The sequence below is a fragment of the Canis lupus genome, chromosome 2 (genome assembly GCF_011100685.1).
Source record: "Canis lupus familiaris isolate Mischka breed German Shepherd chromosome 2, alternate assembly UU_Cfam_GSD_1.0, whole genome shotgun sequence".
Classification (NCBI taxonomy): domain Eukaryota; kingdom Metazoa; phylum Chordata; class Mammalia; order Carnivora; family Canidae; genus Canis; species Canis lupus.
The window spans coordinates 81116719-81143052 of NC_049223.1; the positions used below are offsets into that span (position 1 = coordinate 81116719).

The 26334-nt window shown below is 49.7% G+C and overlaps 1 protein-coding gene and 1 non-coding gene across 7 annotated transcripts in view; one reads left to right on the plus strand and one right to left on the minus strand.

Moving 5' to 3' along the window:
- Positions 1–6025: 6025 nt before the first annotated feature.
- On the minus strand, positions 6026–8243 carry SRARP. The gene is made up of 2 exons (XR_005355113.1): positions 7929–8243; positions 6026–6879 (listed from the first exon to the last, which is right to left on the minus strand). It is a non-coding gene; the product is annotated as a steroid receptor associated and regulated protein (transcript).
- Positions 8244–19384: 11141 nt separating this feature from the next.
- The window catches only part of ZBTB17 (zinc finger and BTB domain containing 17), a 31310-nt gene continuing 24360 nt past the window's right edge, over positions 19385–26334 (plus strand). For 2 of the 6 annotated variants that reach the window (XM_038531900.1, XM_038531895.1), the window contains exon 1: positions 19392–19540. In XM_038531900.1, coding sequence (XP_038387828.1) covers positions 19534–19540 — 7 coding nt within the window. In that variant the 5' untranslated portion in view covers positions 19392–19533. Of the gene's footprint in view, positions 19541–19836; positions 19857–19885; positions 20255–21206; positions 21294–26334 lie in introns of those variants that run through there. The other 4 variants (XM_038531897.1, XM_038531896.1, XM_038531899.1 and 1 more) reach the window with 4 other exon arrangements.

Consider the following 26334-nt stretch of genomic DNA (forward strand, 5'->3'; position numbering starts at 1 on the left):
CACCGAGGAGGTTCAGAGAGGTCAAGCAACTGGCCCAAGGTCACCCAGCTCGGAAGGAAGTGGCAATGGTTGGGATTTGAATCTTTGTCTATGGCTCTAGAAGTCCTCTGCTGGGTCTAGGAAGCCCAAATCAGTCCCCCTCCACCCCCCAACACACACATGACACCACCCCAGGGTTAAGTCAGCTCCCCTGGCCCTATCCGGGCATCCTGTACAGGGAAGGCAGACTTGTACATCCTCTAGTTTGGGGAGTGGACCTGGTAGGAAGGCAAGAGAGGCTGAAAAGATGCAGCCTTCCAAGGCTGGAGACCTGTGACCTGTGAAAAAGTCCAGGTCGGGTGCTGCCAGAGACCCGGAAGGGCGCCAGGGACCTAGAAGGTTTCCTCACATTCAGGCCCAAAACCACCTCCTCCAGAAAGCCCTCTAGACCTGCCAGCTCAGGGGCACAGACAAGTCCAAAGAAGCCCGGGCCCAAACTTTGTGCTCAAAAGAAACTGAAACTCAGATGAAAGGGGTGCTTGCCTGACGGTGAGCCACCCACTTGGTTGGCCAGCCTGTCCTCTTGGTGTGGTGGGGAAACCAAGGCCCAGGGAGGGCTAGGGCCTTACCCAGGGTCACACAGAAGTCAGTGGCACAGGTGAGATGGAGACCCGGGCCTCTAGAAGCTCAGGCCGGGGCATTTCTTCCAGGCCAACCCCTTCATGCTCATGGCCACCTTTCCCTGGCCCGGAGGTAACTCCTACCTCCCACCCTGTAACCCCCTCCCCACACCCCTCTCCCCAGTCTGCATCGGATCCTAGTTCTGCAAGGGCACAAGGTGCCTTATTTTGCCCTCTTGCTCCCAAGCCTGGCATGGAGCCATGCCATAAGTACAAACATAAGTACATGGTTTTTTTTTGTTTGTTTGTGTTTTATTTTTTATAAATAAATGTTTGTAAGTACATGTTTTTGTTTTTGTTTTATTTTTTATAAATACATGTTTGTAAGATTTTTTTGAAAAGCTAAAAAGCCTCAGTAATTAGTGGAGGGTCAGCATGGACTCTGGAGCTACACTCCCTGGGTCTGAATCTTGGCTCTGCTGCTTCTGAGCTGTGTGATCCCCTATAAGTAACATAATCCCTCTGTGCCTCAGTTGTCCTATCTGTAAGCGGTGCTAGTAGAATCCACTCGCTAGGGTTGTTACACGTAACGCACGCAGTAGCAGACTGGAGCTCAGGTATGCCATGGCCTGACAATGCCCAGTGGGGCTCAGCTACTGTGACTTCACTTAGATTTGGATCCCGACGTCTCCACCTCACCCACGCTGCTGTGGCTCCATCGAGACCAAGACTCAGGCCAGAGCCGCAGAGGAGCTCCCCTGGTAGCTGCAGTCTCCTCTCCATGAAAAGCAGGTAAGGGCAGAGCTAAAAGGTCCCCTCGCTGTCTCAGAAGAGCCTGTCTAGGCTCTGGAGGTGGAGGTGGGGGTGGAAAGAAACCTCTGGAAGCTTTAGTTACCTCATCCCATAAACAAAGATCAGACCCCACCCTCCCAGGTCTGCTATGAGGAGCCACAGAGAGATGGTGTTTTAGTACAAACTCAGTAAATGCCGAAGTCTCGTTAAAACCGTGCTTGTTTTCCGAACAAGGTTCCGGAGGGGCAAGGTGACGAGTCTGAGGGACTGTGCCCAGGGCAGGAGCCTCGGGGCAGGGGAGGGAGTGTTATTTACAGTCAGCACAGCTGGGCCACCTCATACCTGGCCTGGGGCTCATGGTGACCAGCCAGCCGGGCCAGTCCCCAACTCGGAGGCCCTCCAAGGCCCGGACCTGGGGACAATCTCTTATGGGAGTCTGGGGGCTACTAGACTGGGTATGGGCCCCCTGGGCACAAGGCAGGGCGGCTGGCCTTAGAGAACCTGAGAGGAGAGGGCAGGATGGCAAATCTGCGCCTTCCTTTCATCTGCCCTCCTCTCCCTCTCCTCTTTCTTTTTTTAAATGTAATTATTTTTTTAAAGATTTATTTAGGGACACCTGCATGACTCAGTCAGTTAAACATCTGCCATCATCTCAGGTCATGATCCGGGGTCCTGGGATCAAGCCCCACATCAGGCTCCCTGCTCAGTGGTCGGCCTGCTTCTCCCCCTGCTTGTGCTCTCTCTCTCTATCTTTCCCTCGGTCAAATTAATAAATAAAATATTTTTAAAAAGAAAAAATAGGTTTATGTATATATCTTAGAGGGGGAGAGAGAGAATGAGACCCGGAGGGGCAGAGGCAGAGGGAGAGAAAGAATCCCAAGCAGACTCCTGGCTGAGTGCAGAGTCCAGCCCGGGGCTCCCTCCCACGACCCTGAGATCATGACCTGAGCAGAAGCCAAGAGCCAAGGGCTCAACCAACTGCGCCACCCAGTTGCCCATCTCCCCTCCTCGCGCAATTCTCAACCACCACCTATTACATAGAGTCACTTTAAGGTACCGGAGACACAGTCTTTGTTTTTTTAAAGATTTTATTTATGGGCAGCCCGGGTGGCTCAGCGGTTTAGCGTCCCCTTCAGCCCAGGGTGTGATCCTGGAGACCCGGGATCGAGTCTCTCTCTCTGTGTCTCTCATGGATAAATAAATCTTTTTTTTTTTTTAAGATTTTTTGAATTTATTTATTCATGAGAGAGAGAGAGGCAGAGACACAGGCAGAGGGAGAAGCAGGCTCCATGCAGGGAGCCCGATGCGGGACTCGATTCCGGGTCTCCAGGATCAGGCCCTGGGCGGAAGGCAGCGCTAAACCGCTGAGGCACCGGGGCTGCCCGTGGGGACACAGTCCTGATCAAGCAAGGTTGCCAACCTGGAAACACCTTCACTCACTCACACGTTAACCCACTGGTTCAATAAAGTCACTTGTTTAAGGATTCATTCCCTCAACAGAATACAGTATGGATGGTAGGCAAAGCCCTGAGGTCAAACTACCTTCATTTCAACCCTGGCTCTGCCACTTGCTAGCTATGTGACCCTGGGCCAGTTGCTTTCCCTACCTGAGCCTCAGTTTCCACCTCTGTAAAATGGGATAGTCCCTCACAGGATTGTGGGTGGAGAGACTAACCGAGCTCTTCCCTCCGCCCCCCGTCGCCCCCTGGTGTGTTCCATCTCAGTGAGGGCCCTGCTCACCTGTTGAGCCCCACACACCCTCTACATACTGCCAGGCCCTCGGCTGGGTCCTCGTAAAACCATTTGCTCATTGAACAAACGTGAACACGATGACGGCCACAAAGCTCAGGGTCATGATGCTGTGGCTTACGGGTGTGTAGTCACACTGCCTGGGGTTTGGCTTTGAGCTCTGTCTCCTTCCTTACCTGTAGAATGGCGATAAAAGTCATACCTACCTCTCTGGTCTGGTATGAGAGGAACAGAGGTGGTGTGTGGTGCATATAAAAATATACAGAGCCGTGGGTCACCTGGCTGGTTCTGTCAGAGAGCAGGTGACTCTCGACCTCAGGATTATGAGTTTGAGCCCCATGCTGGGTTTAGAGTACTAAAATATAAATAAACTTAAAATATATATATACACACACACACAGACACACTCACACATAGTCATTATTGGGACAAAAAGGGGTGTTGGTTAGACTGCAGTTTGGCTTCTGGAAACATGGACCCCACTGGGTGGCCAGCCCAGGACTCTTGGCCCCACGCCCAGCCGTTGTCTACCTTCCTGGCCAGGCCAGGACACCGTGCCCTGCAGTCTGATGATAGGGTGACACCTGCTGTTACAAAACTGGACGTGCAGCCACAGGCCCACCCTCTTCCTGGAGAGCTTCTAACTCCCTGTGCAGCTGCGTCTTTGTGGGTTCTTCTAGTCCAGTGATTCTCAGCCCGGGGAGGAGGGAGGAGGGACAGATGTCCTCCAGATTACTCTGTCACTGCCTCTCTAGCCCAAGTTGACACTCCTCTTTGCCTGGATTAGGCTCAGCCTCCTAAGCTCCGGCCTCCCCAACCCCTGCCTTCTGGTCCCAGCACAAGAGCTAGGGAAAGTTTGGGTTTTTTGCTTTTAAGTAAGCTCTACGCCCAACCTGGGGCTTGAACTCAAGACCCTAAGATCAAGAGTCACATGTTCATGGCGCCTGGCTGGCTCAGTGGGAAGAACAAGCAATTCTTGATCTCGGGGTCTTGAGTCCAAGCCCTGTGATGGGTTTAGAGATTACTAAATAAATAAATAAAGTTTAAAAAAAAGTCACATGCTCTATCTCATCTTGGCCTGCAAGGCCTCACAGTGAGGTCCCTGCCATTTCTCTGGCCACTGCTGCGTGTACACATGCATGAGTTGTCTTCCCCCAACTAGAGAATAAGCTCCTTCAGGGTGAGGGCTTATCTGTCTTATCACTGCTCCAGCTGAGAGTCCAGCCCAGAGCCTGGCACACAGTGGGTGCCCAATAAATACTTGGTGAGAGTGAATTAATACTCCAGCCAAACTGAATGACTCTGGTCCTTCTTCCTGGAACCCTCCCCGCCCTAGCCCCTCACCTTTGTGTGGCTCACTCACTTCCTGGAACCCTCCCCTCACTGTTCCCTCACCTTTGTGTGGCTCACTCACTGGTCAAATCTTGGTCTAGACATCACTTCTTTCAGGAAGCCCTCCCTGAACACCTCCCCCAGAGAGGACTGGACACCCTCCTCCAGCTCCAGCCTTATTCTGTGTGTCCTTAACTTGCACTTACCAGCTTTGGCCATCTTCCTTTCTTGCCTCCCCCATCAGGCTGTGGACTCCTGGAGGACTGAGTTATGGCTGTTCTCTCTGGATCTCCTCTGCCTAGGAGAGATTCTGCTGGGACGAGAGGCCACCTGGGGCTGGGAGCAACCTGAGCACCAGGCATGCCTGGGATCTAATTGGAACTGCACCAGTGTGTGGGACCTGAGGGCATCCCTCAGTTCCCTGATCTGTGCTTCCTCATCCTGGCACTGCAAGGATGTCCCTTCCCTGGCACAGGGCAAATGGCTAATACACCTTAGCTACTAGTGTTTGTAGGAAACTAGTAAAATAACCATTGAATAAATACGTGACCATTCAGCAATTTTTTTTTTTTAGAGAGGGAGGGGGAAGGGGCAAAGGGAGAAGGAGGGAATCTGAAGTAGACTCCCTGCTGAGCATGGGAGGTAGGGGGCTCAATCTCAGGACCCTGAGATCATGACCTGAGCAGAAATCAAGAGCCAGATGCTTAACCCACTGAGCCACCCAGGTGCCCCCTGAACATCAGCAATTTTAACGAGAAAGCCTTGAGACATACTCCCTCAGAGGAGTTGATGCAGCATTCCACACAACACTGCATCTTAGGCCCACACACACCCTCACACCCACACCGGTGACCCCACTTCCCGCTGGGTAACCTGACTGCCCGGTGACACAGGAGCCACCCACCCTTGTGTCCCTAGGGATACATCAGCCTGGTACGAATGTAGTAGCTGCTCAGGAAATGGGCTCTTACATTTATCTCTGTTCAAACATGATACTCTATTACCTTTCTGAGCACCTCCCGTGCCCTTCTAAGGAGTGTCCCTTATTTCCCATTTTAGATTGGCAGGTCCCACCTGGGTCTCTGAATTTTCCCACTTGGCATCTATGCCTCCCAGTGACCCACACACTTGCCTGGGAGCCGGGATGGCCGCGGACAGCTCACTGCTCCTGCCCATCGCACTGGGGCATCCTGGCCCTGGCTCAGGTTGGCCCTTGGATTCCCACAGTGCTGGCTCCTTCTCATCTTTTATTTATTTTTAAGATTTTATTTATCATTTGACAGAGAGAGAGCACAAGTAGGCACAGCAGGAGAGAAGCAGATGCCCCACTGAGCAGGGAGCCCACCGGGGGGCCTCGATCCCAGGACCCTGGGATCATGACCTGAGTCGAAGGCAGGTGCTTAACCGACTGAACCACCCAGGTGCCCCTTCTTCTCCTTTCAGACCATACTTCGTTACCCGCCCAGAAGCCTTTCCCACCCAGCTCTTTGGGCCCATCACGTCCCATCCCGGCACCCCATTTCAGTTCCAACAAAGCACCCATTCCATCACTGTTCAAAATCATCCTTATTTATTTGGTTACTTAACTCTTTCCCTCACCCCCACCCACCTCCCCGAGAATAAGCTCCAAGAAAGCTGTGATGTCTCCCCTGGTACTTTGCAGAGCTGGCGGATAGAAGATGCTCCATTAGGATTTGCCGTATGAGCGAATTGGCTTCTTTCCATGTGCAGGTGCCTTAGCCTACTCCTGCTGGAGGGTGAATGGAGACAGGGAGGAGGAAGCAGGAGACCCTTGAGTGTGTACTTGGTGGCTGGTTCAGATGTCCTTGATCGATCTAATGCTCTTTGTTGGGCCTGGTGCAAAGATTTCTTTCTGCTTGGCTGGAGAAGAGGGGCTGGGCTCTGGGAGCTGCAGCCCCAGCCCCTGAGCTCTGGAACCTGCTGTGCCAACCCCCTTCTCCATGGCCAGGCTCTCCCAGTTAATCTGCCTGCCCACAGACACAGGAGGAGAGGGCTTTGAGCGAGCCTATGACCGTTCCCCAAGCTGAAGACCTGGGGGGCACAGTCTTCAAGGGGCTTCCCTTGGCCTCAGGAGCCTCCTGAGGGACCAGTGGACTGACCGGGGCGGAAGCTGGGGTTATAGTCCCTCTGCAGGGCGGCAGGGTGCCCCTGGTGTGGGCAAGGTGTCCCCCACCCAGAGGGGCCTCCTGAGTCAAGTGGGGCTGGTTTTCTCCACAGAACAAGATGTAGGTCTTCATTGGAGAAGTGACAGGTCCTAGATTAGGACCAGGGGCTCGGGGTGGCACCGGGGGTGCTACTAGGGCGAGTGGTTTGCCACGAGCACAGTCGATAATGAAAGTCAGGTGAGCAGCGGGGATGGCCTTCTGATGGCAGGCCGGCTTCCCACCTGGAAGGAAGGAAGGAAAAGCCCAAGGCTTTACGTTGGCACAGGAGAGTGTGGTTTCATTCATTCCCTTCCTCCTTCCCTCGAGGAGAGTTTAACTGCCCAGTAGGGTTTTCTAAGGGCAGGGGTTTCAGCACCCAGGAGACCCGAGTTGAAATCCTGCTTTCCCCGAAAAGCATTGCCCCAGGCATCCGAGCTTCTGTACTGTGCACACGACCTGCACGACGGCCTTGTGCGGACTCTGGTGCCTGGAGGAGGTTGGGGGGGTGGGGGGCTGAGGTTCCAGATTTTTAACGAGCTCCCAGGGAATGCCAGTGCTGCTGGTCCTCGGACCACACTGTGTAAGTAATGGGGTCCTGGAGCGAGAGGAAGGTCCTGCCACCTTTTACAGACCAGGAAGCTGAGACTCAGCTTGTACAAATAGTGCCCCCCCCACCCCGCCTCCACACAACCTTGTCCCCACACACGGTAGTGCCCGGGCTGTCTGTCTGTCCCGGGAATCCCTGCTCTTACTATCGTGCCCTCCCGACCCAGCTCAGGGACAAGCTGCGCACCAAGCTGTCGACTTGTCTGTCAACGAAGTGAGCGCCAGTGCAGCTACCCATGAATCCAAAGCCTGTACTCTTAAATGGCGATTTTTTAAAAAAGATTTTATTTATTCATGAGAGACCCATAAAGAGAGAGGCAGAGACACAGGCAGAGGGAGAAGCAGGCTCCATGCAGGGAGCCCGACGCGGGACTCGATCCCGGGTCTCCAGAATTAGGCCCTGGGTTGAAGGCGGCGCTAAACCGCTGCGCCACCCGGGCTGCCCAATAGTGAACTTTTTTGAGTTACCCGAATAACAAATAAATCCACTCTTAACCGTGTGCCCTTCATCACAACACAGGCTTGGAAGGAAGCTCATGTTCTGGTAGGTTTGTGGGCACAGGGAATCCACTGAAGCCCATTCGTGGCTTGCAAACCCCTGCAGCTCCGGGGAGGGTGTCTGTCCTGCCCAGCGCCCCCTTGGCTGGTCTTTCCGCGGTGCAGAGCACCCCCCGCCCCCTCTTACCTGAGCTGGTCTCCAGGTCTGTCTCAAGGCCCATGACTTTGGGGCTAGCTCTTTGGTCACTGGGGTCTCCTGAGGGCCTCACTTCTCCTGCCACCCTGGAGAACTTCTAGCTCTGGCAGGAGGACAACTTCTCAGCAGCCTCTTCCAGGATGTAGCTCCCCACCCAAGGACCAGACCTTTTATATTTACCGGATCCGGATCTGCTGAGTGAATTCCACCAAGAGCCACAGGAACTGGCCTGGGGCAGCTAGCGGATTGCTTTGATCAACAGGGTTATGTCAACAGGATTGTTGTCGGGTCACCGAGAGGCAGGCCTTCTACCAGACACTATTTCTTTCAACACCAGCAGCCTCCTACATGTCCTTTTGTCTTAGCCTGTCCAGACTTAGACAAGAAACAAGTATTTCCCACGGTCCTGGATGCTGGAAGTCCAAATCAGGAGGTCCACAGATTCCGAGTTTGGTGAGGACTCACTGGTTCATGGATGGCTCTTTCCGGAAGGGTCTTCATGGGGCAGAATGAGCACAGATGCTCTCTGGAGTCTCTTATATCAGGGCACTAATCTCATCATGAGGGCTCCACCCTCATGATCTAATCACCCCCAAAGGCTCCACCTTCACACCCCATCTCACTGGGGATTTGGTTTCAAAATATGAATTTGTGTAGGACACGGACAGTCTACAGCATCCTTTAAATCAACCGATTGGGGGATCCCTGGGTGGCGCAGCGGTTTAGCGTCTGCCTTTCGCCCAGGGCGCGATCCTGGAGACCCGGGATCGAGTCCCACGTCAGGCTCCCGGTGCATGGAGCCTGCTTCTCCCTCTGCCTGTGTCTCTGCCTCTCTCTGTCTCTCTCTCTGTGTGACTATCATAAATAAATAAAAATTTAAAAAATAAAAATAAAAAATAAATCAACCGATTATTTTTATTGAAAAAATGTATATACTCTATTATTATCTCTCATTTTTTTTTTAAGATTTATTTATTCATGAGAGACAGAGAGAGAGAGAGAGGTAGAGACCCAGGCAGAGGAAGAAGCAGGCTCCTTGCAGGGAGCCCAATAGGGGACGTGGTCCCAAGACCCCGGGATCACGACCTGAGCCAAAGGCAGACACTCAACCACTGAGCCACCTCAGGTGCCCCTATTATTATCATTTTTAAATGGAAGTATAATTGATATACAATATTATATTAGTTTCAGGTGTATGACATGGACATAATGATTTGGCACTTATCCGTGAGGAAATGCTCACCATGGCGAGTGTAGTTACCATCTGTCACCACACAAAATTATTACAATATCAATTACCCATACTGTATCTTTCATCTTTGTGACTTACTCATTTTATTTTAAAATTATTATTATTATTGGGATCCCTGGGTGGTGCAGCGGCTTGGTGCCTGCCTTTGGCCCAGGGCGCGATCCTGGAGACCTGGGATCGAGTCCCACGTCGGGCTCCCGGTGCATGGAGCCTGCTTCTCCCTCTGCCTGTGTCTCTGCCTCTCTCTCTCTCTCTCTCTCTCTCTCTCTCTCTCTCTCTCTCTGTGACTATCATAAATAAATAAAAATTTAAAAAAAAAAAAAAAAAAAAATAAAATTATTATTATTATTGTAGATTTTATTTGAGAGAGTGAGCAAGCATGAGTGGCAGGGGAGGAGCGGAGGGAGGGGGACACGGAGATTCCATGCTGAGCACAGAGCCTGATTTGGGGCTTGATCTCATGACCCTGAGATCACAACCTTAGCCAAAATCAAGAGTCAGCCCCTCCATTGACTGAGCCACCCAGGTGCCCCAACTTATCCGTCTTATAACTGCAAGTTTGTACCTCCATTTTTAAAAAAGATTTTATATATTTATTCACAAGAGACACACAGAGGCAGAGACACAGGCAGAGGGAGAAGCAGGCTCCACGCAGGGAGCCCAATGTGGGACTCGATCCCAGGATCACAACCTGAGCTCAAGGCCGACTCAATCACTGAGCCACCCAGGGGCCCCAGAAATACATTTTAAAAAGAAAATTGGTATTGTTTCATGAACTGTAACAGTATCACTTCTGTACAAGTAACTCTGTGTGGTAAAAGAATAATGGTCCCCCAAAGATATCCATGCCCTGGTCTCCAGAACCTGTGAAAATGTTTCCTGACACAGCAAAGAGGACTTTGCTGTTGTGATGAAGGATATTCCACTTCTAACATCGATTCCGGTGTGTGTGCGCGTGCCTGTATTTCCCACACCAGCAAGCAATTAACTCAGTTCTGCTAGAGTGGCACACAGAAGTCAGAGAAACATTTTACTTACAAGATGACCAGTTTATTATAAAAGGATAGGACTCGGGACAACCAGATGGAAGAGATGCACAGGGCAAGGGATGGAGAAAGGGGAGGAGCTCCTGCTACTCTCTGAGCTCGCCACTCTTCCTGAATCTTCTCCACCACCTTCACGATTGATTAAATCATTGACCATTAGTGACTGAAGGCAATCTCCCAGCCCCTCTTCCCTCCGTGGGGAAGGGACACCCGTGGGTGGGGCTGAAAGTTCCAATCGAATCACTTTTTTGGTTCCCCTGGCCACCAGGCCCAACCTTAGGTGACCTAAGGTCTTTCTAAAAGTCACCTCGCAGAGCACCTGGGCGGCTCAGTCGGTTGAGCTTCTGGCTCTTGGTTTTGGCTCAGGTCAGGATCTCTGGGTCCTAAGATTGGACCTGCGTGGGGATCCGAGCACGGCTTGGAGTCTACTTGTCCCTCTCTCTCTGCTCATCTCCCACCCCACATACTCGCTTTCTCGCTCTCTCTCAAATAAATGAATAAATCTTTTAAAAAATTAAAATCACCTCATTAGTATAACAAAAGACACCCTCCTTGCTCTCAACACTTGGGCAATTCCAAAGGGTGTTAGGAGCTCTGTGCCAGGAACTGGACAGAGACCAGATATAGATATTTCTTAATATAAATCACATCACTGGTATGGACTTTGAGAGGGGGAGATTATCCTAAATTATCCGAGTGAGGACAATTTAATCACACTAGTCCTTAAAATTGGAGAACATTTACCAGTGGAGTTAGAAGCAGATGTGTTGATGGAAAAAGGCCAGAGACAGGATGTGAGACTCACCTGTTATTGCTGGCTTCGAAGATGGTGTAAGGGGACCATGGGTTGAGGAATCCGGGCGGCTTCTGTAAACTGGAAAAGGCAAGAAAGGGGATTTTTTTTTTCCCTCTAGGACCTGCATGAGGAACTTCCTTGCCAACATCTTAATTTCAGCTCAAGGAAACCCATGTTAGGCGTCTGACTGACTGATAATAAACTTGTGTTGTTGCTTTAAGCTCCTAGATTGTGGTACTTTGTTACAGCAATAGAAAACTGATAGACTGTGCAAAAGTCAAAGAAAATAAAATTAAATTCTAGCTGGATATCATTGCTTGTGTTCTTTGACAGGGCACATGTGAACACCCTGCACTCCTGAGAACCTGGGATGAGAAGGGCACGTCTCATCTGTGGTCTCCTTCCCCCAAGACACATAACCCTGGTCTAACCATGAGAAAAAATACCGGGAAAATCTGAACTAACGGACATTCTGCAAAATACCTGCCTGGTGCTCCTCAAACAGTCAAGATAATGAAAAAGAAGACAGAGAAACCATCACAGAAGGGAGGAGAATAGGAAGACACAGCAATGAAGTGCATTGTGGGATCCTTGATTGGATCCTGGAATCAAGAAAGGATATTAGCAGAAAAACCTGTGATATCCAAAAGAAGCCTGGAGGGCAGCCCCGATGGCACAGTGGTTTAGCGCCGCCTGCAGCCCAGGGTGTGATCCTGGAGTCCCGGGATCGAGTCCCACGTCAGGCTCCCTGCATGGAGCCTGTGTCTCCCTCTGCCTGTGTCTCTGCCTCTCTCTCACTCTGTATCTCTCATGAGTAAATAAAATAAAAATCTTTAAAAAAAAAAAAAAAGCCTGGAGTTTGGTTAATAGTACCGTACCAATGTTGTTTTCTTAGTTGTGACAAATATTCCATGCTTACCTACAAAGTTAACAATGGGGGAGACTGGCTGTGGAGTGTACAGGGACTCTGTAATAATATCTTTGCAACTTTTCAATACATCTAAAATTACTCTGGAATTTTAAAATTAATTTACAAAAGGGAGTAAGGAGAACTCTCATTGGACATCAGTGGAAGTAACCAGAACATCTTCTTCTTACTCTGAAAATTGAAGATTAAAAGGAAATTAGGGGCAACTGGGTGGCTCAGTTTGAGGAGCCAGTGACGCTTGATCTCAGGGTCCTAAGTTCAAGCTCCATGTGGGGATAGATATTACTTAAGAATCTTTAAAAAGGCGGGGGGAGGGGGTGTGGGTAGCACAGTTGGTTAAGTGTCTGCCTTCGATTCAGGTTATGATCCCAGAGTCCTGGGATCAAGTTCCATGTTGGGCTCCCTGCTCAGCGGGGAGCCTGCTTCTCCCTCTGCCTGTGTCTCTGCTTCTCTATGTATCTCATGAATGAATAACTAAAACCTTTAAAAAAAATAGCAAAGGTAAACATATATAGATTTATAATAGCAGAGGTGAAAACAACTCAAATGTGCATCAACTGATGAATGGATAAACCAGATGTGATATAGTCCTACAGTAGAATATTATTCAACAACAAAAGAGTGAAATACTGACACATGCCATTGCATGGATGAAGCTTGAAAACAAAGTGAAAGAAGCCAGTCAGTTAAAGACCTCAGGCTGTGTGATTCCATTTCTATCAAATGTTTCAAGTAGGCAAAACCATAGACACAAAGTAGACTCCTTGTTACCAAGGGGCTGAGGGAGGTGGGGAGTGACTGCTAATGGCTCTAAGGGTTTCTGTTTGGCACCATGGAAACGTTCTGAAATTAGACAGTAGTGATGGCTGCACAACTGTGTGAATATAGTAAAACCCACCAGAGTAGATACACACTTGCAAAGGGTGAATTGTATGGCCTGTGAATTATATCTCAATTAAAGCTGTTATTTTTTTCAAAGGAAATTAGCTCTGTCCTACTTCTCTGAATGAACTATATTTCCAGGTAACTATTGTCCTAATTGGAGTGCCTGGCTGACTGAGTCAGAAGAGCGAGCTACTCTGGATCTTGGGGTCCTGAGTTCGAGCCTAATGTTGGGGATAGAGGTTATTTAAATAAGCAAGAACTTAAAAGAAGTCCAGCTAATAAGTGTGGTAGCAATCATAGTATCAGAAATGCATCAATTTACAAACTTTAATGAAATCATTAATTCAGGCAAAGATCTTCATTTTTTGTTTTAAAGATTTTATTTATTTATTCATGAGAGACACAGAAAGAGAGAGATGCAGAGACACAGGCAGAGGGAGAAGCAGGCTCCACATAGGGACTTGATCCAGGGTCTCCAGGATCATGCCCTGGGCCAAAGGCAACACTAAACCGCTGAGCCACCCGGGCTGCCCTCTTTTTTCCTTCCCTTCCCTTCCCTTCCCTTCCCTCCCTTCCTCCCTTCCCTTCCCTTCCCTTCCCTTCCCTTCCCTCTTTTCTCTTTTCTTTTCTTTTCTTTTTTTTCTTTCCTTTCCTTTCCTTTCCTTTCCTTTCCTTTTCTTTCCTTTTCTTTCCTTTCCTTCCCTTTCCTTTTCTTTCCTTTTCTTTCCTTTCCTTTCCTTCCTTTCCTCTTTTCTCTTTTCTTTTCTTTTCTTTTTTTTCTTTCCTTTCCTTTTCTTTTCTTTTCTTTCTCTCTTTCTCTCCAAAAGATTTTATTTATTTATTCATGAGAGACAGAGGCAGGCTCCCTGAGGGGAGCCCAAGGTGGGACTCGATCCCAGAACCCCAGGATCATGACCTGAACGGAAGACAGACACTCCTCACTGAGCCACCCAGGTGCTCCTTTCCTTTTTTATTATTTTTTAAGATTTTATTTATTTATTCATGAGAGACAGAGAGAAGCAGGCTCCATGCAGAGAGCCCAATGCGGGACTCGATCCCGGGACTCCAGGATCACACCCCGGGCCAAAGGCAGGCGCCAAACCGCTGAGCCACCCAGGCTGCCCTCCTTTTCTTTTTTAAAGTAAACTTTACACCCAGGCTCAAACTCATGACCCTGAGATCAAGAGTCACTCCACTGACTAAGCCAGGCAGGGGCCCCTATTTTATCTAGTACTTTGTAACATTTTCAAAATGGGCTTGAATTTAAAAAGTGTAGGTCAAGGATGCGTGTGAAGAGTTAAGAAAACCATTTCCGGACAAGCAGAGAAAACATCGCTGCATTTATAATATACTGTTATGTTATTCATGACTTTCAACCTGTGTGTAATCAAACTGATAAAAACCCAAATTGTATAAACAGACATTTGTCAGTTTATCTATAGCTAAACTTTGTCAAGTTTATAGCCACAAGCTGGCCAACCATTGAAATTCTCTTCACTGGGAGAAGGCTCACGTGTACTTAATAATTGAGCTTCGGGAGGACTTTAGGGTAGAGGGTGGATGAGGTTTTGGCTGGAGACTCAGAGGTGGGGGGGGGCTGTGTGTCCCTTGGACAGCTAAGGGGTGAGGGCACTGGAGGGGACAAGCCTGGGGGGAGGGAGTCTATTAGGAATAGACGGGAGCAACACCCCCTAGTGAGAAGCCAGGCAAGTCTTGATCCTTCACTCATTCCAGCAGCAGAAGTACACTTCGCTCCTGCTCTCAGCCACCTGGGCTGAATTTGTAGATTCTCCTTCTGTTTTGTTCTAAGGAGTTTCTGGCATCTCAGCTTCAGTTAATGAGGACCACTGTTGGGTCTAAATTTTCAATCAACCCACTGTGCTGTTACAACACCTGGGTGGCTCAGCGGTTGAGCAGATGGTTGAGCATCTGCCTTCGGCTCAGGGCCTGATCCCAGGATCCAGGATCGAGTCCCATATCGGGCTCCCCGCAGGGAGCCTGCTTCTCCCTCTGCCTATGTCTCTGCCTTTCTCTCTGTGTCTCTCATGAATAAATAAATCTTAAAAAAAAAAAAAGGACCATTCTCAGTTGTTTGAGCTGGGACATTAAAACCCCAAAGTCAGGATCCCTGGGTGGTGCAGCGGTTTAGCACCTGCCTTTGGCCCAGGGCGTGATCCTGGAATCCCACGTCGGGCTCCCTGTGCATGGAGCCTGCTTCTCCCTCTGCCTATGTCTCTGCCTCTCTCTTTCTCTCTGTGTGACTATCATAAATAAATAACAAAAATATAAAACCCCAAAGTCTCTGCAATGCCCATTTATATTTATAAATTTAGCCAAGCTTAATATTATGTTCCTTCCTCCCTGACTTAACATGTCTACCTTACAGGTATATTCTCTAGGTTTCAGCTCATTTATTAGTTAAGGCTTCCTTTTTCTTTCCTTTTCCTTTTCTTTTTCTTTCTTTTGTAAATCACCTCTAAGGTCAGACCACGTGATTGTTCCCTGGGGCACTCTGGACTGGGACTCAGATCTGGAGACAAATAAAGGATGGCGATCTCTGAGGGGAATCAGCATATCTTTGCAAATAACTTCCTCAGATAAGGTCATTACGTGCTTTCCAGGGAAAGCAGAGTCAGTCTCATTCAGTGGGAGGAGGGGGCTGCGTCTATGGCAAGAGTTTCAGTTAATTTTAGATTTGGAGAGTCAGGGAACTTAGTCATCTGCATCCGCCCAAACACCCCTGTCTTGATTTCTAAGTGCCACTTGTTCCCATTCCGTGCACCTGGTCAGCCTGTGACTACAGCTTCTGTTGCAATTATATTACAGTTCAGCAACCCACAGGATCAGGTCGGAATTTTGGCTACATAAGCTCTGTAGCTACATGAGATGAGATAAAAAAAATTTTTTTTTAGATTTTATTTATTTATTCATGAGGGACACAGAGAGAGAAGCAGAGACTTAGGCAGAGGGAGAAGCAGGCTCCCTGCAGGGAGCCCCATCCGGGACTCGGACTCGATCCAGGATCCTGGGGTCACAGCCTGAGCTGAAGGCAGGCACTCAACCAGTGAGCCACCCAGGTGTCCTGAGATAAATTTTTTAGAGTAGTCAGGAATGGACCTTGCTTCTCTGGTCCTTTCTTGAGCTGAAAATTTAAACCCTAAATATTTCTTTTTTGAAATTGTTCAGTGCAGTTATAAATAGCCAGCCTACCTGACAGTCCTTATCGTCCTCATTCCTCCGTAATGGTCAGTTGTGGCAACTACTCCATCTATCAAAGCCTGTCTTTATTAGGCACTTTCCCTGAGGCAACAATACTTATTGTGATAAGTGACAACTTATGTAACTATTTTTTCTCTGAGCAAAATAGGCTAGATCTGTATCACCTTTGAATCTAATGCCTTGACCCCTCGGGTACATTTTCTTGCAGAAATAGAAACCTTGCTGGGCTTTCTCTTTAAACTTTTTATTTAAAAAAAAAAATGTAGGCTCACATGCAATTGTTTTTGTGTTGTTTTTTTTCCTTAGAGGAAACGAGAGTCAGCGCCAGCAGGGGTGGGAGGCAGAGGGAGAGGGAGAGAATCTGAAGCCAATTCTGCGCCGAGTGCAGAGCCTATGATCCTGAGGTCGTGACTCAAGCGGAAATCAAGAGTCGAATGCTCACCAGACTGAACCACCTATGCGCCCCAGTTCACATGCAATTGTAAGAAATGATACAGAGCGATTCCACTGCCATCCTTCTTTACCCAGTTTTCATCATGCTAACATCTTGCAAAACTATAGTACCACCGTATCCCAACCAGGATGTATACATTGATACGGTCAAGGTGCGGTACATGTCCATCCTACAAGGATCCCTCATGTTGTCTCCAAACTTCTTTTAAGCAGAAAGAGGTTTGTTTATTTACTTATTTATTTTTAAGATTTTATTTATTTATTAATGACACACACACACACACACACACACACACATACACACGCAGAGGGAGAAGCAGGCTCCAAGCAGGGAGCCTGACGCGGGGCTCGATCTCGGGTCTCCAGGATCAAGCCCAGGGCTGAGGGCGGCGCTAAACTGCTGAGCCACCTGGGCCGCCCCCAGAAAGAGGTTTAATACAGAAAATTAAGCATCTATAACATTATTGGAGGGGCTGAAAGAAGGGTCTCCAGACTGGTCCTCTAGTAATGGCTCCCAGAACACCATAGAACTCACCAACCAGAGGCTACTCTGACATAATCAGAAAGATGAGGAATCAAGGAGCCACCACCACTGAGATCATTGCATTCAACATATCACCAGCAGGAACCCATGGGTCTAGATTTGGGACTAGAAGCTGGTTCCCAGGCTCTAGAATGCTGAGTTTGGCTGTCACCATTTCACAGATGCTTCAGAACATTCATGAAGCTGGAGACTAGCCACCGTGCACCGCTGCAAACCCTCATATCTGCATGACCTGGCTTGCCAGCAGCAATCACCTACCATCACTAGGACAATGGCTATTGCCTCACTTCCATCCAATCTTTCCCACTAGCAGAATCCATCTGTGTCTAGAATTCTAACTGCAACTGAATCTGGGAAATAGAATTTTAACTTTCTAGAATCTGGAAGGAATGGTAATGAGTCCCAGCCAACTACATCCAACACGGATGGACACAGAGGTAGATTTGTGTCCTTTGTATTGGGAGGACAAGGTCCTATTAGACTTGCTTTTATTTTCCTGTAAAAGACAGAGTGAAGGGATCCCTGGGTGGCGCAGTGGTTTGGCGCCTGCCTTTGGCCCAGGGTGCGATCCTGGAGACCCGGGATCGAATCCCACGTTGGGCTCCCGGTGCATGGAGCCTGCTTCTCCCTCTGCCTGTGTCTCTGCCTCTCTCTCTCTCTCTGTGACGATCATAAATAAATAAAAAATTAAAAGAAAAAAAGAGTGAAGTCAATTACTGGTAAGCTTTTTAGTTTCCCAAGTGATTGTGAAGGAGGAGTAGTGACTTGGCCAGACCAGCATTTGTTGAAGTTCCTCTTCTGGCTAGTGATCATGAATTTGTAGGAACAGTCTATCTTTTGGGGTACTTTGTCCAGCTGTGCATGGTTGCTTGGATACAAGAAAAAAGAAGAGGAAAGTTGGATTTACCCAGGGTTGGAAAGCTCACCAAATCCATATGACAAGAGGACGAGGGAACAAAGAAGTTCAGGGTGGTGGCAAGACTATTGTTAAAACTCATGGGAAACAGGGGTGCCTCAGTGGCTGAGTCAGTTAAGTATCTGCCTTGGGCTCAGGTGTTGATCCCAGGTCCCCAGGATAGAGCTCAGGTCATGATCCCAGTGTCCCAGGATGGAGCTCAGGTCATGATCCTTGGGTCCCAGGTTGGAGATCAGGTCATGATCCCTAGGTCCTGGAATCCAGCTGGAATCCATTGAGCTCCCTACTCAGCGGGAGCCTGCTTTTCCTTCTCTCTTTGCCCCTCCCCCCCCCCCCCCCCCCCCCCGCCGCTTGCTCTAATAGATAAATAAAATCTTAAATTTTTTATTTTTTTTAATTTTTATTTATTTATGATAGTCACACAGAGAGAGAGAGAGAGAGAGAGAGAGAGAGGCAGAGACAGAGACATAGGCAGAGGGAGAAGCAGGCTCCATGCAGGGAGCCCGACGTGGGATTCGATCCCGGGTCTCCAGGATCGCGCCCTGGGCCAAAGGCAGGCGCCAAACCGCTGCGCCACCCGGGGATCCCTTAAATTTTTTTAAAAAAGATTTTATTTATTCATTCATGATACACACACACACACACACACACACAGAGGCAGAGACACAGGCAGAGGGAGAAGCAGGCTCCAGACAGGGAGCCCAATGCGGGACTCGATCCCAGCAACCGCAGAGCCACCCAGGTGTCCCAGATAAATAAAATCTTAAAAAAAAAAAAAAATCTCATGGGATATAAACAGAATCAGAGGTGAAGAAAAGAGAAAGCCCGCGTCCTGTGAGGACGTAGGGAAGTCTGGGGCGCGGAGGTGCTGAAAAGTTGGCAGAGGCCACAAGGGACTGCTCGAGTCTGCAGACACTTTTGCTTCCAGCATCCTCGTTCACACCCAGGCTAATCCTGGATCTGCCCTAAATAGCAAATGGGGCAATGGTTGGCTCGGAAGGGCAGAAAGACACGCGGGGATCTGCAGCCCCGGAGGTGCAACCAGGTCCTGTGCTCCTCCGCCTGGAAGACGTGACAATGGGCGGTTCATTGGCTCTTCCTGAGCCTCCTTTGCCTTCTTCCAAGGGGGAGAAAAGACTCTCCTCCGCGTAGCGAGATTTAATGAGCTCGTGCACGGGAGGTGCTCAGCGCAGCGCCGGGCGCACAGGAAGCGCTGAACGCGGGGAAGCTGTGACTGTAATGGTTGGAACAGAAAACCAAGCAAGGGTTACGACGAGGACGAGTCGAGGCGCCCAAGTGCCGTAATAGAGAACTTCGGGATGCGGAGGCGCATGCGCGGGGCCGCGGTTCTCGGGGCAGCGCGGGCGCTGCGCATGCGCCGGGCCGCGGTTCCCGTCCAGCGCGGGCGCTGCGCATGCGCCGGAAGTCGCAGCCGGGAAGCCGGCGAGGTCGGTTCCGCCCGACTCTGACATGGCGGCGCCCTTTGTCTGCTCTGAAGTGCCGTCCCCGGCCCTCTCGCGGCCGTGATGCACCTCCCTCTACGGTGGGGTCCGGGACATGGCAGGTGAGGGTCAGCAAGCGCCCGGGGCTGGGCAAGTCCCGGGAGCCGGGCGGAGGCGGCGAGGGATGGGGCGCGGCGGGAGGCCGGGGACGGTTGTGTGGGGGAGGGGAGGGGACGGCGGGGACCCCGCGGGGCAGCTGGGGGGAGGAGGGGGGAGAGCGGGCCGGCAGTTCCTGCGGGGGAGCGCGAGTCGGCCCCCGGCTCGGGTGACGCCCCCGCCGCCCGGCTGTCAGCGCCCCTGCACCCCGCGCCGCGGCGGGGGCGGCTGTGCGGCCGCAGGGCGGGGGCCGCGGGACCGGGAGGTGCTGCCCCCTACAAGGTGACTTCATTCATTCATTCCTTCCGCAGACGGTGGCTCGGCACCCGATAGGTTGTGAGGATCGAGCCAGCGCTCGCGGTGCAGTGGTTCAAAGTATGACCCGTGGAGCCGGGCGGCCCTGTGCTCGCCAGCTGCGTCCTGGACGAAGCTCGGGAGGCTCTCGCTCTCTGCCTCAGTTTCCTCCTCCTTAAAGCAGAGACGATCCTACAGGCTGCTCCCTGGGGTTGCCAGGAAGAGCAAATAAGGCAATAGGTGCAGAGTGCGGAGATCCCTAAAGGGCTCTTAGGGGAGTGCAGGCGAGAAAAGCGTTGTATTCTCGGCTGAAGATGGGAGCTTGTGACAAAGCTTAGGAGCTAGTGTGATAGTTAAGGTCTGTGCCTGGAGGACGGAGCTGAAAGGTAAGACGAAAGACGCTGGCTGCGGCCTGGTCCTCTGGGGCCGTGTGAACCTAGTTAAGGAGTTTTCAGTTTTAGGTTAATGGGAAGCCATGGGAGAACCAGATTCGTGGATGTGAAGGATGCATTAAAGGGTACAGGCCTGGAGGCCAATTAACAGGCCGCTAGAGTAATCCTATCTACAAAGGATGCGTGGCCTCCAGTCCGGTTAGAGGGAGACAGTGGAGAGGGAGGTTTCGGAGCATTGACCGAACCTGGTGATGAGTTAGATGAGGAAGTTGGAGGTCAGCGAGAGGTCAGAACTGACCTCCTAGTCTTGATGGGCAGGTGGCGATAGCACTCAGTGTGATCAGTGTGATCGGAGCCGGATGGGGAGCAGGTGTGAGGAGGGAAGGTGCATTTAGTTTTCAACACGTTGAAAGCAGGTGCCTGTAAAACATTCGAGTGGAGCTGTCCAGCGGTGAGCTAGCAGTTGTCATCCACTTAAAAAGTCCCTCAGAAAAAAATAAAATAAAAAAAAAAAAATAAAAAGTCCCTCAGGTTGTGGGAGGGGGTGTGCTTACCGAGGGCAAGGGTGTGAAACGAGAAGCAAGAGCACTTGAGACATCCCTGGGGAAGGCTAACGCTGTAGCGTCGCAGGAACCCGGGCACAGTCTTGTCGCTCTTGCTTTACAACATTGTGTTATATGTCTTTTCGGTAAGCAGGAATTTCTAAGTGTAGGCAGTGGGAGCGGGGTTACTCATCTTTGTGTCCCAGGCTCTGGCACAGTGTCTGACGTGCAGCCGGCCGAGGATGATCCAAACAAATTTGTACCGAGCGTCTCCATTGTGCCAGGCTCCGTGCTCAGGGCTCTGGATTTACCTGTGTTTCTTGGACGCGTAAAAGGGCAGCTCTTAGGGAGCTGGTGCCTTTCGGGTTCTCATCAGATTTTCCACTTGGGTGTCTTTGATTCAGGTAATGAGCTGGAGGAGGAGAGCCAAGCTGGAGTTTACGCAGACAAACTGTCAGAAAAGAGTAGCCTGGGCTACTTGGAAATCTGAGGTATGTCTGTAATGCTCAAGGATGAAACAGACCAGGAGGTCAGTTTGTTTGTCCTTCTCTAGGCTCAGCATGACTCAGATCACCCTTTCAAGATAGTTTTTTTTTCTTTCTTTCAAGTTATAAAGTAATGACTACATCTGAGTTTGATTGGGAAATTGTGGCTGTCATTATGTTTGGTTTACCCACAAAGACCACACTATGTTAGTCACTGGGCAAATGCTCACACTTTGTTTTAATCACACACAACCTAACATGCGCTAGCAAGGCAATCCTAAAGTACAATGGCTGAAACAAACTCAAAGTATATTCCTCTCCTCTTAAAAACCTGGAAGTAGGCAGTCCAAGAACTGGTAGGTCATCTTGCTCTGTTCCATGAAGTATCTGGGAACAGGGTTCTAGTGACCATGTGGCTCTCCTTGCTCAAAACCAGGCTTCCATCTCACGGTCGAAGCTGGCTGCTGCAGCTCCTGCCATTGTGTATGTACTCCAGCTGGCAGAAGGGGAAAGACAGAGTGGGGAGCACATGTTCATTCCTTTTAAGGTTCTGATGTTTAAAGATACATATTTTTGTAAAAAATGTCCCCAAACATAAGCATCTGGTATACAAACCAAAGAACGAATCATGACTGTTCCAGTACTGGAGGGAAAGCTGGCTGAGAGAGCCTGCTCCGTCCCTCGGGTGACTGGATTGCTGTCTCTGGGGCTTGGGCTCAGCCTGAGGGGAACCCACTGCATTGGTGCAGGAGGGCTGGGCATTCTCCCCATGCCTCTGTCTCCCCACGGCAGGCTGCTCTGGCTTTGAGTAGGTTGATGTTGCTTGCGCCCGGAGAGTCCAGGCTTATTTATGCATTCAGCTTTTTCTGTGCCCAGCACATGTGACACTGCGCTAGATGCTGGGGATGTAAGACTGGATCCTGGGAGCGAGGAGCTCTTAGCCATGTGGATGATCACGATACAATGCAAAAAGCACCACGGGGGAGGCGCGCGGGAGAAGGATGACTGATTTTGGAAGGCTCTGCTGAAGTGGGGGAGATTAAGAGTGAACGGCATGTTTGGATTTACATCTGTAGAGGTCTCCTCAGATAGAGGCAGCAAGGACCCTGGTGTTGGTTTTGCATCCTTGCTTCCCTGCTTGGTGGCTCTGTGTCTTGAGGGCCAGGTACTTTACCACTGCGCCTCCCGTTTCCTCATCTGTCAAAGAGGGATAATAGTATCAAGCTCACAGAATTGTTTAGAGAACTACGAGAGATCAAGCCTGTACATCACAGGATTGGCCACATAAAGGTGAATTACCTCCTGCTGCGAGGTGAGGGGTGCTTCGAAGCCAGAGAGCCAGTGAGGATTGCAGTAAAGCAGACCCAAATCCATAGTGATGCTGGTGTGCATCCTCCCTCAAGGCAGGAATTATCCAGATTGTGCAGAGGGGATCAGCGACTACTCTTGAGTTCTACCAAGCTCTCTATTTAAAGGTGTCCATCTGTGGATTCTCAGAGACCATACTCTGAAAGGTCTGGTGAGGGGTCCTTTGGGAAGAAAAGGATTGCCTCTGCCTGTTTAATTCCTGCAAGCTCAGATGCTTCTGGGAAGCCTTCTCCGGTCCTGCCCAGCCACCCACCCCAGCTAAGTTTGGAGCTCCTCCTCCGTTGATTTCTTAGCATCCTGCACTGATCTCTTGATGCAATTCATATCTCACATTATAATCGTAGGTTTCTATGTCTCCCTGTTAGCCCACCAGCATCTTGCAGGCAGGGACAGGGGATCGTTTCTCCTGGTAGTCCCACTGCATAGCTTATTTCCTGGCACATAGCCGGTGCTCAGTAACTGTTGTTGGATGGACAGATGGTCAGCCTTGATTAGCTGAAGAGGAACTGGCAGTTAAGCTGGTGAGAACTCCAGTGTGACATGGGGTTGGTGTGCTATTGTTTGAGGAGAGGAGAACCTGATGGTTTATTTGGTATCTGTGCGGTGTATGGATGTAACCATGGTGAACTCCAAGACCTGAGCTATGAGAATGTGCACAGCAGCACTGTCTCAGCAAAATACCAAAGACAACCCAGTCTATTCTCTGTCTTTCTGTCTTTTTCCACTAGAGCATGGTTTCTCAGCCCGGATGTTCTTGACATTTGGGGCTGCATAAACCTTTGTCTTGGGCTGAGCTGTGTACTTTAGGATGGTGATGGCATCCCTGGCTTCCACCCATAGATGACTGTAATACCCACCCACCTCCAGCTGTGGTAGTGGGGTATGTCTCCAGACATTGCCAAACATTTCCTGGGACCAGATCGTCCACATCTAGAACCCTGCAGTAGAGAGTACTGGTTAGAAACATGAACTTCGGGGCACCTGGGTGGCTCAGTCAGTTAAGTGTCTGCCTTTGGCTCCGGTCATGATCCTGGGGTCAAGCCCCTTTGTCTGCTTCTCTTTCTCTGCCCCTCTCTGTGTCATTCTCTCTCTTTCTCAAGTAAGTAAAAATCTTAAAAAAAAAAAAAATTATAAATTAGACATACCTGGGCTCATGCTATTCTTATACTTACTAGATGTGTGCCTTTGGGCAAAATACTTGGCCTCTCCAAGCCTCAGTTTTCTCACTTGTAAAGTGGGGATACTGATGACCTCGCATATAACTTCATTGGCTAGAATTATTGATGAGGTAATGCATGTAAAATGCTTTCTCGAGTCCCTGATTCCATCATTGGTAACTGGTGTTGTTATATGTTAGGAGAAGAGGACCCTTGAAAGGGTCAAGAAAAAGTGTGCAGAGGAAGAAAAAAAATGTTTGGTAGAGGAATATGCCCAAGGTACACAAATCAGAAGGTTCTAAAGAATGCACCGTGGAGAGGTGCCTGGGTGGCTCAGTGGTTGAGTGTCTGCCTGCCTTTGGCTCAGGATGTGATCCCAGGGTGTTGGGATCGAGTCCTGCCTCTGGCTCCTTGAGGGGAGCCTGCTTCTCCCTCTGCTTATGTCTCTGCCTGTCTCTCTCTCTCTCTCTCTCTCTCTCTGTGTCTCTCATGAATAAATAAATCTTAAAAAAAAAAAAAAAAAAAAACTATGGAGAGGTGCCTGAGGGATGCAGTTGGTTGAGCATCTGACTCTTGGTTTCAGCTCAGATCATGATCTCAGTCGTCAGATCGAGTCTTGTGTCAGGTTCCAGGCTCAGTAGACAGAGTCTGCTTGACATTCACTCTCCCTCTAGCCCTTCCTGCCCTTCCCACTCATACTATCTCTCTTTAAAGTAAATAAATAAATCTTAAAAACAAAAAGTGACACCATGGAGTCTTCCGAGCCTGACCCAGTTCCCCTCTCAGATAACTGTTAATAGTATCTGCAGAACTATTCCGTGTGTGTGTGTGTGTGTGTGTGTGTGTATCTATCTGTGTGTCTAGGGAAGACCATTTTTCAAGAGTCAAATGATTTGACTTGGTTGTGGGACGTGAGCCCTGTGAGTAGGAGGGCAGCCTCTATGGGCAGAGCTTCAGGGTTTTACTAGTTTGTCGCGTAAAAGACCAGGTGGCTCCTTCTTTCCTGGAATTCTTCGAAGGGTGGTGGCTGAGTGGGTGGTGAGGAGGTACCCAGACTCGGTGTCTCGGCAGGGTGGCACCACGGAAAGAAGGGAGCCAGCCTGAGAGAAAATGAAGAACTAAGTACATTGTGTGCCCAAAGCATGTTGTCCTGGAGACCATTATCTCCTCCTTTTGCTGGCCACAGTTTCTAGATGATTGAAGTAGTAAAGGTCAAAGAGTAACCATTTCAGCCCTGAGGGATTTCTGCATTGGCCTCAGACGTGTGCGTGTGTGTGCGCGCGTGTGTGTGTGTGTGTGTGTGTGTGTGTGTGTGTGTCGAGGGTCAGCATGGGGACCTGGCCCTTGCAGAGGTCCTCACGCTAGCAGTAGCTTGACCACCCAAAGACCAGTTAAAGTAGACCTCCGCTATGTCCTCGCTGCAGATTCTGCAGGAAACCAGGGCTTGGGCTCGGGGAGTCCAGCCTGTTTGATGGGAATTAGACGAAGCAGAGGGCCTGGTTAGAGTTGAGAGTTGCTCACTCCTGTCTACACAGCGGCAGGCAGAGGCTCACCAGGAGGCGGTTCCAGCTGAGGACGGGGTTGGCTGGAAAGCGGGTGTGGTGGGTTAATAGTAACATCAGAAACCTGCTGGACAACTTGCCGACTACAGCTGACACTGTTCTGTGACATCTAGGGGGTTGAGAGAGTAGATCCTTCGAGTCCTCATCACAAGGAAAAAATTGTTTTCCTTTCCTTTCTTGTGTCTCTGTGAGAAGATGAATGTTAGCCAAACCTATTGCGGTCATCATTTCACAACACATGGAAATTCAAACCATCTGCTCTGCACCTTAAACTTACACAGTGATGTATGTCAGTTATTTCTCAGTAAAACTGGAAAAAAAAAAAAAAAAAGAAAATACCAAGCTTCTTAAGAGCTCTGGCAGTAGAACCTGTTGGGCCCACCCCTCCCACACCACTTCCTATGCTGGAACTATTCATCTAAGCAGCCACTTTCCTGTCCCGAATGGGAGGCACTGCCGCCCAGCGGGAAGCTGTGTCTCCAGTGGCTCCCCAGCCTGGTGGGTGAAGCACCTCTCATTTCAGTAGTCTCGGGACTCGGGGGCCCTGTCAGGGACTTTCCTGGTTTACTGTAACTCAGCTGCCTGAGTTCATGCTTCCAAACATTGTTTAAAGTCAGAAAGAACATTGTTTAATTTTGTAAGTTGTTTTTGTTAAATATTGAGTAGATACAAAGGAGAACGTACAGTATAAAGACTAGAGATACAAGGAAACCATGTGCCCATCGCTCAGTTCACAAAGAAGAATGTTACCGGTGGGTTTGGAGCGCCCCTCCCTGATCCTGGCCCACCCCACCCCCAGCTCATCGGTTTTGCTTTTTAGCACTCTTGCTTTTCTATAAAGTTTCACCACGTGTGTTGTATGCTAAACATTGTGTTGTCTCATTTGGCTTGCTTTTGAACTTGATAGAATCATGTTGTTTTTTTTCGGTGTCTTAAACTGTTGGCTTAAGGTGTGTTCTG